Source organism: Spermophilus citellus, assembly GCF_964194105.1.
Source record: "Spermophilus citellus genome assembly, chromosome: 3".
Taxonomy (NCBI): Eukaryota; Metazoa; Chordata; class Mammalia; order Rodentia; family Sciuridae; genus Spermophilus; species Spermophilus citellus.
The window spans coordinates 20123147-20137389 of record NC_138184.1 but is presented as its reverse complement, the minus strand read 5'-3'; the positions used below and the strand labels follow the sequence as shown (position 1 = coordinate 20137389).

General features: G+C 46.6%; 1 protein-coding gene and 1 long non-coding RNA gene across 2 annotated transcripts in view; both read right to left on the bottom strand.

The window, feature by feature from the left end:
• Window positions 1–14243, bottom strand: part of LOC308643113 — a 622623-nt gene that overhangs the window by 288535 nt on the left and 319845 nt on the right. The gene's annotated exons all lie outside the window — the stretch shown is intronic.
• The window catches only part of CDCP1 (CUB domain containing protein 1), a gene marked incomplete at its 3' end in the record, with an annotated part of 44068 nt that overhangs the window by 10136 nt on the left and 19689 nt on the right, over window positions 1–14243 (bottom strand). The window contains exons 2-4 of the mRNA XM_081287580.1: window positions 11963–12172; window positions 6739–7101; window positions 5642–6010 (exon numbers count right to left, since the gene is read on the bottom strand). Coding sequence (XP_081143706.1) covers window positions 5642–6010; window positions 6739–7101; window positions 11963–12172 — 942 coding nt within the window. The remainder of the gene's footprint in view (window positions 1–5641; window positions 6011–6738; window positions 7102–11962; window positions 12173–14243) is intronic.

Sequence of the window (14243 nt, the reverse complement as noted above, 5' to 3'; positions counted from 1 at the left end):
GAACATTCATGAATATTATACAGCAGTTAAAAAGACTGAGATCTAAAAGCCTCCTAGATGTAGGACTGAGCAAATGGCATGTTGTAGCAAACATATAGAGTATGATACACATACTTCCCTTTTCATTTTCTCTAACAGTTATATTTTTAACAGTGAAATCATTGTTCTGTCTGCATTATCATGACTATGTAAATACAATACTAAGACAGTGTTCATAGAGTCATATCATGTTGCATACTATGATGACTTTTCTTTCCTGCCCAGGAAATTTTCTTTTCTCCTTCTCCTCCCCCTCCTCTTCCTCCTCTTAACAAAACAAACCAAACTCCACTTTCTGGGAGATTTCCTCATCTTTATCTTTCAGCCCCCTTCCATTTTTTATTTCTTGGATTTTTCTCTAAGAGATCCTTTTGAAAGCTCTTTTCAAAACATTACAACCTAGACGAGGCTCAGTGGCCTGCACCTGTAATCCCAGCAACTTGGGAGGCTAAGGTGGGAGGATTGTAAATTTGAGGCCAGCCTGGGCAACTTAGTGAGACCCTGTCTTAAAATAAAATTTTAAAAAGGCTGGTTCTATGGCTCCGTGGTAGAGAGCTTGCCTAGCCCAAGGCCCTGAGTTCACCTCCTCGGCCCTATTTTATTTAGAGAAAAGTCTCACTGAGATGCTTAGCACCTCACTCCTGCTGAAGCTGACTCTGAACTGGCCATCCTCCTGCCTCCACCTCCCAAGCTGTTGGGATTATGGGTGTGTACAACCACACCCAGCTGATAGCTTTTTTGTGGTTTTTCTCCATCCAATATCTCCGCCTCCTCCAAGTTACTTTTCTTCTGTTAATTTGTTTTGGTCCTGGTCTTTCTCACTGGCCTTCTACAGGTGCCTGGGGATCTGCCCATTGCTCTTACTGAAAGGGGACACTGACAGCTATTTGGAATACCTCTCCTTGTTGATGGAGCTTCTCTGTAGGGTTTTATGGCCCGACCACTTCCAGTCAAACCACTAACATTATATCTTCAGAAAGTTCAAGGAGGATGCATTACACAGAGGCTAGTAGGCTCCCCCCAAAGAGGGTGCTGTGGGCAGGGTCTCTTGGGTTCGTGGGATTCCCTCAGAAAAGAGCCCGTCACTCCAAAAAAGGAGGAAATATGTGCCTGGCTCCGTGAGGGGAAGGTGGCACGGTAGTTGGTGGGTGACTTCCAGACAATCCAGGTGCTCAGTTTGCTCCCTAAAGCAAAGGCTGGGACCTTTGGGTCAGGGACTATCTTATCTTGTCTCAAGGAGAAACATTATTGTCCTTGGCTGGGGAAGAGCTGCAGGAGCTTGGCACTTGCTGTCAGAGAAGAAGGACCTGGTGTTCTAGTGGCCTCTTCCACTCTTAGCCCCAGTTTGTCCCCCTGATCTGGATCTGTCTGGATCTGACTTGCCACTTCTCGCGCCTTTGTGGGACAAACCAGGTTTCTTTTTTCCCATTGTTGTTTCTGATTCTGCACTTTGGGATCGGATGGATCAGTCACCACCTTACTTTCCATTTCATGAAAAGTTACATAGTTTTCTTTCCATTTCTCTTTCTGACTGTTCTGTGCCTTTATAAATATTAAATATTCTTTAAAATGTTGAAAAATACTTTAAAAAATGTTCTTAAAAACCCATTATACTCCTCTAGAGATAGCTCACATTCTCACTTGAGTATGTATTCCTTGCTTTACCCCAAAAGTGGCTCTCTAAACCTGTCTATGCCTTTGGGGGATGGAAACATATATATATAAACTGGGAATTGAACCCAGGTCTTTAAGCACTTGCTAGACAAGTGCTCTACCACTGAGCTATGCTTTCAGCTCTTGAAAATTTAATTTTGAGACAGGGTCTTACTGAGTTGCTAAGTCTGACCTCAAACTTGAGATCTTCCTGCCTCAGGCTCCCGAGAGTCTCTGCACTCTCGGGAGCCTGAGGCAGGAGTGTGCCACTGTACCCAGCTGGCCCAGGGGTTTTGAAGATACCAATTTGCTTGATATTTTCAGAGAAAGTAAATATATCTTCAGAAATATATCTTCAAGGAGGATGCATTATGCAGAGGCTAGCAGGCTCCCCCTAAGGAGGATGCTGTGGACAGGAGGTACATTATTGACTCATGTAATCGTCATCAGCAGGGCTACTCCAATCTTCTAGGAATTACACAACAGGGGAGACAGGCCGCATGGTACAAATGGTAGCAACCCCTGGTGTGACATGATAATTCTGTACTATCAAGAGAAAAGAAGAGAGTGCATTATGACGCCCTTAACAGGCAGGGTTTTTTGTTGTTTTTTTTTTGGTGGAGATGCACATTAACTCTTTTGAGCCTCTGAGCTTCACATTTTGTGAGGCAAAGCCAGCAGTGGACACATTAGTCACAGCTGGGCACATCCATTATTCCTTTGGTCCTGGGCAGCCTGTGCATGACTTACTGTAAAACTGAATGCAGGAGTCCCCTGGGTACACTTGAACCAACTGATATTTTTCAGCAAGTGGAGAGAGGAATGATAGCAGGTTTGATGGTGGTAATATGGAGGGGACAATAAGATTCAAGGTTAACATGTGCCTGGCTGCTCACATTCAGAAATATTTTTGCAGCCTGGGCCCACTTGTGGTCAGGTCTGGCCATGGGATGGCAAAGGGTCTCAGCCGACTGGGTCCTCCAGTCAGTCCTCTGGTTTTCTTTTCTTTTTTAAAAATATTTTCTCCACTAAATCATCAGCAAGGGAGTTCAATTCTTAAACCATTCCTGTGGTGCCCTTTGGTTTTCTATGGTTGCTGCAATAAAACCTCCTCTTTGGCATGAGAAAGTCTCCTGGCTCTGTGTCCACTCCTGTTTCTGAAGCTCTTCCCTTTGTCTGACACCCTAATCCAGCCCTCTGGGGACCCACCCTCTCCTGTCTGTCTTGCCCTTTCAGATGGACTGTGTGCTTGGATGATGCATCTGGATCTTGTGCCAATAGGATAGGATACTGCCTCATGAGATTGGTGCAATGTTTATGAATTTATGGAGAGGCCGGAATGTGCAGAAACTGGTAGCTACAGAAAGAGGAACAAAACTGGATGAAGATTAGTGGGACTCAGGTGTGCAGATGGATAAATACAACGTGGCCCGTGAGGAAGGCAGAGCAGCCACATGGGCTCTTGGGGTACAGTCTTTGGTCTGGGCAGCTGCTCCCTGATGCTGGGGTTGAAGACGGTGCAGTGAGAGCAGCAGGCCCTGGCTTGGGCTCAGGGAGGTGTACCAGGAGGAGGGCTCAGGGGGGTACCAGCTATAGGAGGTTCCCTCTAGCACTTGTGTGAGAAGGGAGGACACAGGCTTGGACCCAAGGGACTCATTCACCTTGAAGCCCCTCTCCCCTCAACTTCTGCTTGCTCAATTCCAAGCTAAGAAAGCCAAAATTACACCTGGCATCCCTTCCTGGGGTCACGAGGGGGCATGCACCGCGGCACAGATGGGGCCTCTGGGCAGCTTGGGAAAGAGCAGACTCTGCCATGAGTCCTCCCTTGGTATTCTCCCAGCCTGAGGTCTGCAGAGCTCCTTCCAGGAGTGACTTGCTACCGCTTAAAAATCACTTCTATTCTGGGACACAGCCCAATCTCTGGGGACCATCTCCCTGTCTTTTCCAACCCTGCATCCTCTTCTTGACCTAGAACCCTGCAGGTAGCATTTAGAGAGGGCTTACAACCTGCTGGGCCCTGGGCTGCCTCAGGTTGGCCTTGCAGCATCCATCATCTCCACCGCACAGGTGAGGAGCTGAGTCATGCAGAAGCAAAGCGGCTTGACCTGGTCACAAGGAAAACAGGGAAGATGGGAGACAGATCCACCTGGGCTGACTCCCCAGGTCAGTGCCCTTGCCCACTGGGAACCCTGCCTACAAAAACGAGCTGCCATAATCATTTCCTGCACGAGGAACGGGTCAGACAGGTCTGTGGGTGCCCAGGACTGGCTTCCTTGGACTAGTCCTGGAAATGCAGGGCCCACACTGGGGTTCACAGCATCAGAGGGAGCTACCAGAGCTTTCTGGAGTCCAGCCCACCCTTCTTCTCTCCCCAGAGATATTCCTGCTTGCCAGATCCACTCCTCCTCTAGAACAGTACAGACCAAACTCGACTCGACAGGCCGACTCTGTGATCCACCTGGCCCCGCAGTTCATCAGTCTCTGTTCATCTCAGAACTGAATCCACTCCCTCCTGGATGCTGTTTATGGCTTGTTTAACAATATGATTAGTTTTAGAAACCAGTCCAGCAGATGTTGCAGGAAACAGAATTCATTAGAGGTTCTCAGCAGCACTTCACCATGATTGAGATGATAAACAAACCCTTCTGTCTTCTAAAACCCAGATCCACTCCATTTCTAGATCCTTTTGCACTGTGTTCCACCTTCTGATGACACGACGGTGGCAGTGGAAACAAAATAAATGTCTCAGGGGACACACTTGAATATGCATATTTGCACACGTACATGTGTACATATATGTAAGTGTGTATGGCATGTGTACACACACACATACACACATACACACATGCAAAAGAGTGGCAAGAGGACATTCCCAGTTCGAATTGGGCAGTCTTTTGAGAAGATCCCATGCTATCACTTTTTGGATGTTTATATGCTCTGCAGAAAGATATAGGAAGCCATTGCATGTCCCCACCTAATGTTTCTGCCTGGCTCTGCCCCTTTCCTAGAGTGAATGATAATAAAAACAAGAATGAGAACCAGCCCTCAGGACAGAGCCCACCCTCAATGCGTGTCAGAAGTGTCCTCTTGAAGACCACCTGTCATAACTCACTCCTCCCCAGACTTCAGTGCATGATGGGCCCAGGTACAGACACTGACTCCTCCGCTTGGATCTCAAAAGTCACAATAGTGCCAGGACGAGGGTGAGGCTCCTCCGAGTGGGTGCCTCCTTAAAATTTGCATCCTGGTCCCTTGAGCACACCCAATCCTGAGCTTGACTCTCCACCTCTAGGTTCATGGTGTCTCAGCAATGTCTGTGGAATAGTGTCTCATCTGCCTAGAGCTCAGTATGGTCCAGAGTGCGCGCTCTATGTTCTGAGCTTGCTCTGCTCCTGATAAGCTGTGTGACATTGGGCTGGTTTCACAACCTTTTTCATAACCTTTCTGAACCTTCTGGTTTTTCATTAATGAAAGATCATTCCCATCTCCCCTACAGGGCCGCAGTAAGGATAAGGATGCTGTGTAAGTGTTTGGCACGGGGCTTGGCTTGCAGTGGGTGTCCATGGTAGGGGGTGCTCAGCTAAAAAACTGTTAGTTGTCATCATCATGACTGACGGTGCTGGTGACAACTCATTCACGCTTCAGGGTCAAGACCTGAGGTCTAGAAAGAGGCCTTCCCTGGGTTTCATTAAAAACAACTTAGCACCCTGAATGCAAGATCACGTTTGCTGCTTGCTTATTGAGCTAAAATGAAACTGCATGCTGGGTGTTCACCAGAGAGCCTCTTGTTACCTAGCAACCTACTTCCTGAAACTCTTCTACGGGCCAGAGTCCAAGTGCTCCAGGAGCCCAGATGAGAAAACAGGCAAGGGACCCCACCCAAGCCGACTCCCCAAGGAATCAGAGAGGGTGTGCAGGAGATGGGGAGAGGAAAGCCAGGCTTACTTACTGCTTTCATTCTGTGGATGTTGGACTAAAACTTGAAACTGCAGTCGCAGGATCCCTGGATTCTGGGCGTCTTGGTCACAGCCCTGCAGGGACAGGTTGAAGTTCCCAGCCATGTTCCCGGGCTGCTTGTCCTCCAACTTGAACACCTCGGGGTTAGTGGTGGAGCCGGGGATGTAGTACTCCACCCGCTCCTCCTTCTTCTCACAGTTGGAGACGTTGAAGGTGAGGAAGGTGACGCTGGCCCGCAGGTGTGCGGGGACCACAAACTGCCATGTCATAAGCTCATCCTCGGGGAAGCCTTCTGGGTAGTTGGCAGACATCAGGGTGGCCGAGCCTTCCCCTTCAAACACAGACTCGATGATGCACAGGCCTGTTGGGAATGGAACCCGACCAGAAAGAAAAGGAGGTGACTACACAATCACAGTTCCCAACTCCTAGGAGTGAGTTTGGATGTATGTTTACACTCAGCAGGGGAAAAGCCCTACTTTGTGGACTGTGCCCATTTCCTTGGTGTAAATACTCCCACCATGGCTGACTTCAAGCTTCCAACACAACTGGATACAGAGTCGGGCAACAGACACCATTATATTGTATGTCTGCCAAAAAGATAGGATAGTCATAAATAACCTGGATATCAGAGATCATAGTAAAATGTAGTAAAATGATTAGGAAGTGATGAGCTGGGTGTATTTATTACCTTTGCTTCTAAAATGCTTTATTGAATTGTAAGTTTATACAATGTTATTGCTGAGACCGACTCTGTTTAACATCAGCTCACAAAATTCCAGAACACTTAACGAGCAACCCCCAGGAGCCATTGTGAGCGTATACAAAATGTGAGGGAGACAGAGGTAGGGCAACCAAGTTTGTGAAAATAAGTATCATATGCAGATAGGACAAAGAAAAGAGACGTTCTGTTTGTTTGAGAAAGGAGGCTCTCACAAGTGGCCCAAGTGGCTTATAGGAGCATGGGATCTTCCTTGAGGGCATTAGTTGACTGCTACAGAATGGCCGACCATGTGCCATCCCTGCCCTAGAAAAATGGCGGCCACTTCCTGTGTTTCCATCCACCCACTAGGGAGGGAGGGGTGTGCTCACGTTTTATAGACGAGCGGTTGGCAATGCTGAAGCCAGAGACATTTCGGGGGTGGAACCACGGCAGGTGCAAGGCCATCTTCACTCCCTCCTGCATCTTGATCCGGGACACAGTGCCATTGCTGCAGAAGGTGCCGATCCTGACCACAGTGGCATCGATGCGGCCACTGATGGAGTGAGTGACCCCGTCGGCACAGCTCTCCCCGGGCCCGATCTGCCTCAGCCGTGGGAGAGAGAACTGCAGCTCCAGGCCGATGCGCTTGTGAGCTTTGACGTCCCAGATGAAAGTTCTGTTGAGGGTGGGCAACGTCGATGTCGCGGGCTGAAGCTGAACCTCCCCAAAAGGACAGGGGCCTGACATGCAGTCTGCAAGAATCCACAAGAGCGATTTTGATCATGGATGTTGTAAGGCCACATGCTGCTCCTCTCAGCCCCCTGGAGTGGACCCTATGGGGCTCTGCCCAGGTGGGTTTTACCAGCAGGTGCACTCACTCCCCAGCTGCTGCGGGTCTGGGGAGAGCCTCAGCTGGGTCTGGTCTAAGCCTCAGTTTTTTGACTAGAAAAGCCTAAGAGGTTTGGCTGCCCCCTCACTCCCATCCCAAGGCAGGAGTTGCAGTCCTTAGCCAATAACTGCTTGAGGCAGGACCAAAAAGCCTGACTCCTGCTTTGAGTGGCATGACCCGGGGTGCCATTCATGCTCCAGCCCTCTCTGTGAGAACAGGCTGAGGCCAGATGTTAGCTGAAACCACATCTGTGCTCACTTCCCCCTGCCTTTTCCTGCTTCCCTCACTTTGGGTTTCTTCTGGGAACACTCTTGATAAATGACTTAAACAAAAACCCTTGTCCCAGGCTCTGCTTCCAGGGCATCTGACCCAAGATGCCTCCTACCTACTGTGTTTTCCTGACCAAGTGGAGCCCGGCTGGTGGACCTCTGACCAGACCTTACTGGAGGCCAGAAGAAGGCTGCATGAAATGAAGTCTGTGCTTTGGGATGTCCAACTTCCCCTATTCTGAGTTCTGGTTTCACAATTTCTAGGGCGCAGTGCCAAGATCCACCTTTTACACCTGCGTTCCCCATCAATATCCTCACCCACAAGGCTGAGGTGTGCACCCCAAGTCTACAACTCCCAGGTGTCTGGAGCCTGCAGCAAAGTGGTCTTCCTGCCGGGTGACTGTATGGAAGTGTTTCAGTGCCATTGTAGTTGAATTCTTAAGTGCTCACAACTAATGACACCCTTTAAAGTATTTTGTTTCCTAAGCCTTTTAAAACAAAGTGAAAAACACATTACTATCAAGGAAGAAATAAGTGGAGACAGGTGATAGAACGCAGGCACTTCAGTGCACAGGGGTTCTGAAGGGTGTGATGGCTTTTGTAATAATCTGCAAATATTTAAATATTTATTCCTGGATTTTTTTTGGTGGGGGGGGGTAGGGGGGTTGAATCCAAGGGGTGCTTGATCACTGAACTACATCCCCAGCCCTTTTTATTTATTTATTTATTTAGAAATAGGGTCTCTCTAAATTGCTAAGGGCCTTGCTAAATTGTCCAGGCTGGTCTTGAACTTGCAATCCTCCTGACTCGGCCTCCCCAGTTGCTGGGATTACAGATGTGCGCCACCATGCACAGCTATTCCTGCTTTTGTGGGTTGTTTGAAAGGACTGTTGACTTCAAATAGAATGACAGGTGAAATCTGGAGCTGTCTAGCAGTTATGAAATCATTAATGGCAAACCTCTCATTTTTGCAAAACAGCCCTGGAGTCCAGGTATCTTGGTTCTAACCACTTGCAGTACACAGCAATGCCAGGACAAAGGCCCAGTCTGTTTGATCAAGCACGAGTTTGCCAATGCACTGTGCAGCCATATCAATAAAAGAGGATTAGATAAAGAGGTGACTAATGTGGCTGAAATTAGAATTTCTGTGTTGGTAAAGATAGTACCTATTTGGGGAGCTCATGGAAACTTGATTGTTTATATTAAGCCACTTCTTAGCTTTCCATTCATATGCCCACTGTGCCCAGGATAGCATTAATTGGGCTCTGCTGGGTTCTGTACTCTTATGGGGATCGTTTATTCCTTTTAAAGCTCTCATCCCTGGTTCCACCCCAGACCCTCCTGGAGAATATTTTAAAAATATGCATGCTTGGACCACCTGAGGGATTCTGACTTAATTCCATACCAAGGACCCAGAGTTGAAAGGCCCCACCTCCCAGCCTCAGCTCTGCCACCTGCCATGGTACTGAAAGAGCTAGGCTCTGAACACAATTTTTCATTCATTACTTTGGTATTTAGGATGGACCCAGAGATACGAATAGTTCAGGCCGGGCACAGTGGTGCATGCCTGTAGCTTAGGAGCTCAGGAGGCTGAGGTAGGAGGATCATGAGGTAAAAGCCAGCCTCAGCAAAAGTGAGGCGCTAAGCATCTCAGTGAGACCCTGTCTCTAAATAAAATACAAAATAGGGTTGGGGATGTGGCTTAGTGGTCAAGTGTCCCTGAGTTCAATCCCTGGTACCCTAGAATAGTCCAAATGACCTGCATGGCTCCACACCTTCTGGTGTGGCTTCTGCATTCTATCCACTGAAAAACTTTTTAAATAACTCAAAGGAATATAGGAATATCCAGAGGAGGGAGAAGTGTCATTTCTGAAGTGATTGACAACCTGTTTTTTTTTCCCTGTAGATGTCTACGTCTATTAACTTGCTTGCAGGATTGAAAGCAGGATTGTATGGGATTAACATTTTGTTCTTTATCTCTACGTCCATTAACTTGAAGACGGGACGAGAACAGAGATGTCAGATTTCCCTTGAAACTTTCTGTTGCTTATCCAGAAAAGGAAGTGAGGGGGCGGGCAGACCACTGGATTTGATTCTAGCGTCTAGATTGGTTATTTTAAAAATTGATTTTTCCCTATCACTTTCAAAATTTAAGAGCATGCATTTTTACTACCTAGCAAATAGCATGGGCATCCTGGGGCCGAGAGGCAGAATATAGTCAACTGCTTATGACATGTCATTTGTTAGCTTTTTCAAAAAGGAAGTCACTTTATTGACTGAACTGATTCTGAAAGTAGAGCATAGGATGGGGGTGAAGCTCAGTGGCAGAGGGCCTGCCTGGCAAGTGTGAGCCCCTGGGTTCTATCCCCAGCCACATAGAATAGAATGGAATGGAAGGGAATAGAAAGAAATGAATGCTTGTTTAAAAAGAAAGAAAGAAAACAAAGGACAGTACAGAAGGATAGAAAGAAGAAAGCAAAGGTAACCTGTTCCTTTCCCCCATCCCCAGGAAATATAGTATGGGATTAGTATTTTGTTCTTTATCTCTCCTGACTTTTGGGCTCTGTATGATTATGTGTATGCGTGTGGGTGTGCATGTTACGTGTGTGCTCATTTACATAATGCAACAAACTGTTCTCTTGCTATAGACTATATTGTTCTTTTTTTTTTTTTTTGGTACTGGGGATTGAACCCAGGAGTGCTCAACCACTGAGCCACATGCTCAGCCCAGCCCCCCACTTTTTAATTTTTTTATGTATGTTATTTAGAGACAGGGTCTTGCTGAGTTGCTTAGGGCCTCATTAAATTGCTGAGGCTGGCTCTGAACTCATGATCCTCCTGCCTCAGCCTCCTACATTGTTCTTAATGGAACCAAACTACCCTTGGCGTCTTTCCATGACGAATACACAAACTTAACATTCTTTTAATGGCGACACACCATTCCACTGGATTCTTAAAGTATGTTGGTATTCTACAGCTCTGTAAAGGGTTCAATGAGGCTTTAATTGCCATCAATTTAAACTGATAAATTAATCTGGGGGAGAATTGATGCTTTAAAAACACTAAGTGTTCTTTGTCAAGGAACGTGATAGCTCTCTTCTCTTATTGAAGTCTTTTCTTTTGTCTTTCCGCAAAATTTTCCATTTTGCTTCAGACATATTGTGTGTCCTTATGAAGATTATCCATAAATATTTAATTAGAAATTCTGGATAATGGAGACCACCAGCTTGCAGGATGGGAATCACTACCCTGTTCTTTGTTTTACTGGTAACACTTCTGTGTCTGATGAATATGGCGTGCGCCAACTGCGCCCAGCAAATATAGTTTTTTAAACTATAGCTCTTTTAATACTTTCATTTCTCCTTTGACTATGAGATTCTTCCACCTTAAACAAGGCATTGATTAGATCACAAAGAGTGCCCTCACTGTCATTAACATCTACTCACTCTTATTTGGCATGCCGACTGGAAAACCAGAAATTATGAAAGCTCCCCACACCCCACGGACTGTTTCCCATATCAACCTGCTATCCCAAGCTCAAATTATAAATAATAAAAAACATCAAATACATATACTTTGTTGAATTCTTGTGTGTTATACATTTTCAATCCATTATTTTATTTCATTCTCCTACCAACCTTAGTGGTTTGGTATGACGACTCTGTTATTTCATAGATAAGAAAACTAAGGCACAAAACAGTGGAGTAACTCATGTGAAGCCTCAGGATAGGTCACAGACTCAGCCCTGGAGCTTGAAGCTAAATCCAACTCGACCACTCTCTAAAGCTGGTTAATTCCATGATGCTTGTGGACAATGGCCCCTCTTACCTCCTCAACCTTCTGATTCCTTTTGCTTCCAACTCTGTCATGGGTTGAATGTGTCTCCTCCAAACCCGCAGACTGATGGAGCTCTCATGGATGGGTTTGGGACCCCTCAAAAGAGCTTAAGGTTGAAGGGAGAGCTCTCTTTCTCTCCTGCCTTGCCGCTTTCTATACCTTGACCTCGGGCCTCCCAAATTCCAGAACCGTGAGAAAATGAATCTCTGTTCTTTATAAATCACCCGGTCTCAGGGATTCTGTTATAGTAGCACAAATGGACTAAGGTGAACTCCTTTGACTTTTGCTGACCTGAAGATCTGCAGCTCGTGGACCTCTCTGGGACTCCATGAAGAGACCATGTGGCTAAGTGGTTAAGGACAGACTCTGGATCCAGAGTTCTGGGCTCCTCCCCTGGCCTGCGACTTACTAGCTGTGCCATCTTGGACAAGTCCTTCTCTGGGAACATCTCTTAGAGATCTTTTGGAGATCAAACAAATTAACCTGTGTAAGGCACTTAGAACTGGCCACACAAGAGCTGGATAGGGAGAGTGCAGAGCCCACCTGTCCAGTTTCGTGGGGGAAAGAGAGGCAGAGAGGGGCGGAGCCAGAGCCCACAGCTCCCGAGGGCCAACTTACCGATATTCTTCTGGATCTCCATGACAAAGTGGTTCTGTGGGTCCTGGCAGCTAAAGGTAAAGACCATTTTCTCTCCAGCTTTGATGAACAACACAGTCATATGCCTTTTAGAAACGATGATGAAGCAGGGCTTCGCTGGCGGAGCTGATGTCCCCCGCTTTATGAGAATGGTAATGTTGCTTCCTTGGGGCAGAGCAATCTCAGAAGCCTCTGGAGGGAGGAAGAAAGATGCAGTGAGTGGATGCTTAGGTCTGCACACCTGCCCACCTATCAGCTGGCTCAGGGAGGATGCTCTCTCTCACACCTCGTGCCTTCCCTCCTGGTCTGATGGTGCAAAACGACAACGCGGACATTGCTGGCACCAAAGAACCAGTGCACTGCTGGCCGGGCACGAACATCTGTCTGTCTCTTCTTTGGATTATTGATTTTGCTACAAGTTAAAAATCACGTCCCAGATATCTTGAGCAATTTGTTTTCAGACACCCGACTTACAGTATTAAATAACGATCAGAGTCACTTTCACTTGTCTTTTTATTGGCAGGGAGGAGAACCGGGGATTGAACTCGGGCACTTGACCACTGAGCCACATCCCCAGCCCTATTTTGTATTTTGTTTAGAGACAGGGTCTCACTGAGTTGCTTAGCACCTCACTGCTAAGGCTGGCTTTGAACTTGTAATCCTCCTGCCTCAACCTCCCAAACTCCTGGGATTACAGGTGTTCGCCACCATGCCCGGCTCCACTTATGGTCTTGATATGACTGTAGAAGAAACCATCTGTCATGATTTTGTATCTGGGATGCTTCCCAACAGCTCACGTGTGGAAGGTTTGGTCAGAGGTGGAGCCTTCAAAAGTGCTCTGATCTCATGCATAAATTAATTCATTGGTAGCTTAAGTGGCTATTAGGAGGTGGGCTTAGTTGGAGGAGGAAGAAGGTCACTGGGGGTGTGCCCTTGAAGGCTACATTTGTCCCCAGCCCCTTCCTTTCTTCTTGCTTCCTGGCTGTCATGTGCTTCTGTTATGATGTAAGGCTTCACTGCATGCCCAGAAACTATGAAGCCAAGTGATTATTGACTGAAGCCTCTAAAACCCCGAGCCAAAGTAAGTCTTTCCTCCTTCAAGTCCATTTTCTCTGGCATTTTGTCACAGTGACAGAAAGCTGACTAATACCCCAGTGAAGAGGCACGTTTATCTGCAAAGAGCCACTGTCTCCTGCTGTAGCACTTGGCACGTCCAGAACAGACATATGTATAGGAGTAGGGTAGGGGTAGGAAGATGTTTGCAGAAATTAGAAGTAAACATACTTCTGATGTTTACTCATTGATACTACTGTATCAATGAGCTTGGAAAGTTAAAAAAAAAAAAAAAAAAAAACTATTACCTCAGATTGGGATTCAGCAAAAACACTTGAGCAAATAATACTAAGCCAGTGAGGTGGGGACTGATTACTAAGCAGAGGAGTGCCCGTGTCATCATGGGCCCAGTCTTATCCTATTTGATTGCTTGATTAATGTTTAAACGCTCTAGATCAAAGGGGAAGAGCCCTTCTTAGCAGCCCCTGCCCTGGTCTTGATTGTAGGGTTCTGATCGTAGGCAGGCTGGTCTGGGAGCCAAGGGGGGTGGGATAGATGGCTGTAGGTGGGTCCTGTGGAGGGAACCCAGGGCCCATACAGACTGATGGAACCACAGCACTAACATGGGGGCTTCTGTCTCACCCTGTTCTGGCATAAAGACACGGTCAATCAGTACCAGTTATGGAGCCTGTACACATAAGGTGCTCAATAAGAGGTCAGTGAGTAGACTGCAATCTACCAAGAGCTTTTCATTTCTCAGCTATACCTTCCCCCATTTCTTTTAAAATCAACTTTTTTGAGGCATAATTTACATATGTTTAAAATGACTCCCTGATTGTAAGAATCATGACCAATGTCACAATGAGGGGACTGTTCTGGGTCTTGACTCTGGCGACTACCTGCTGTATATAAATGCCCAAATCCATCTCAATGCACACGGGGAGTGGTGGTGTTCATTTTATATATTATTTTAATAGAAATGAGGAGAAGTGTTCAAAAGAGTGTCTGTCTACACAAAGAAGGCATTTAATAAACGAACAGTGGAATAATTATGGATATACCTAAATATGGTTTAATAATATTTTGGGTGGTGATGGACTGCCAATGTGGCTCAGGGGTAGAGCACTTGCCTCCCATGCACAAGGCCCTAAGTTCAAACCCCAGTACCACACACAAAAATAATAATATTTTGGGTGGGCCTAGCTGCTCT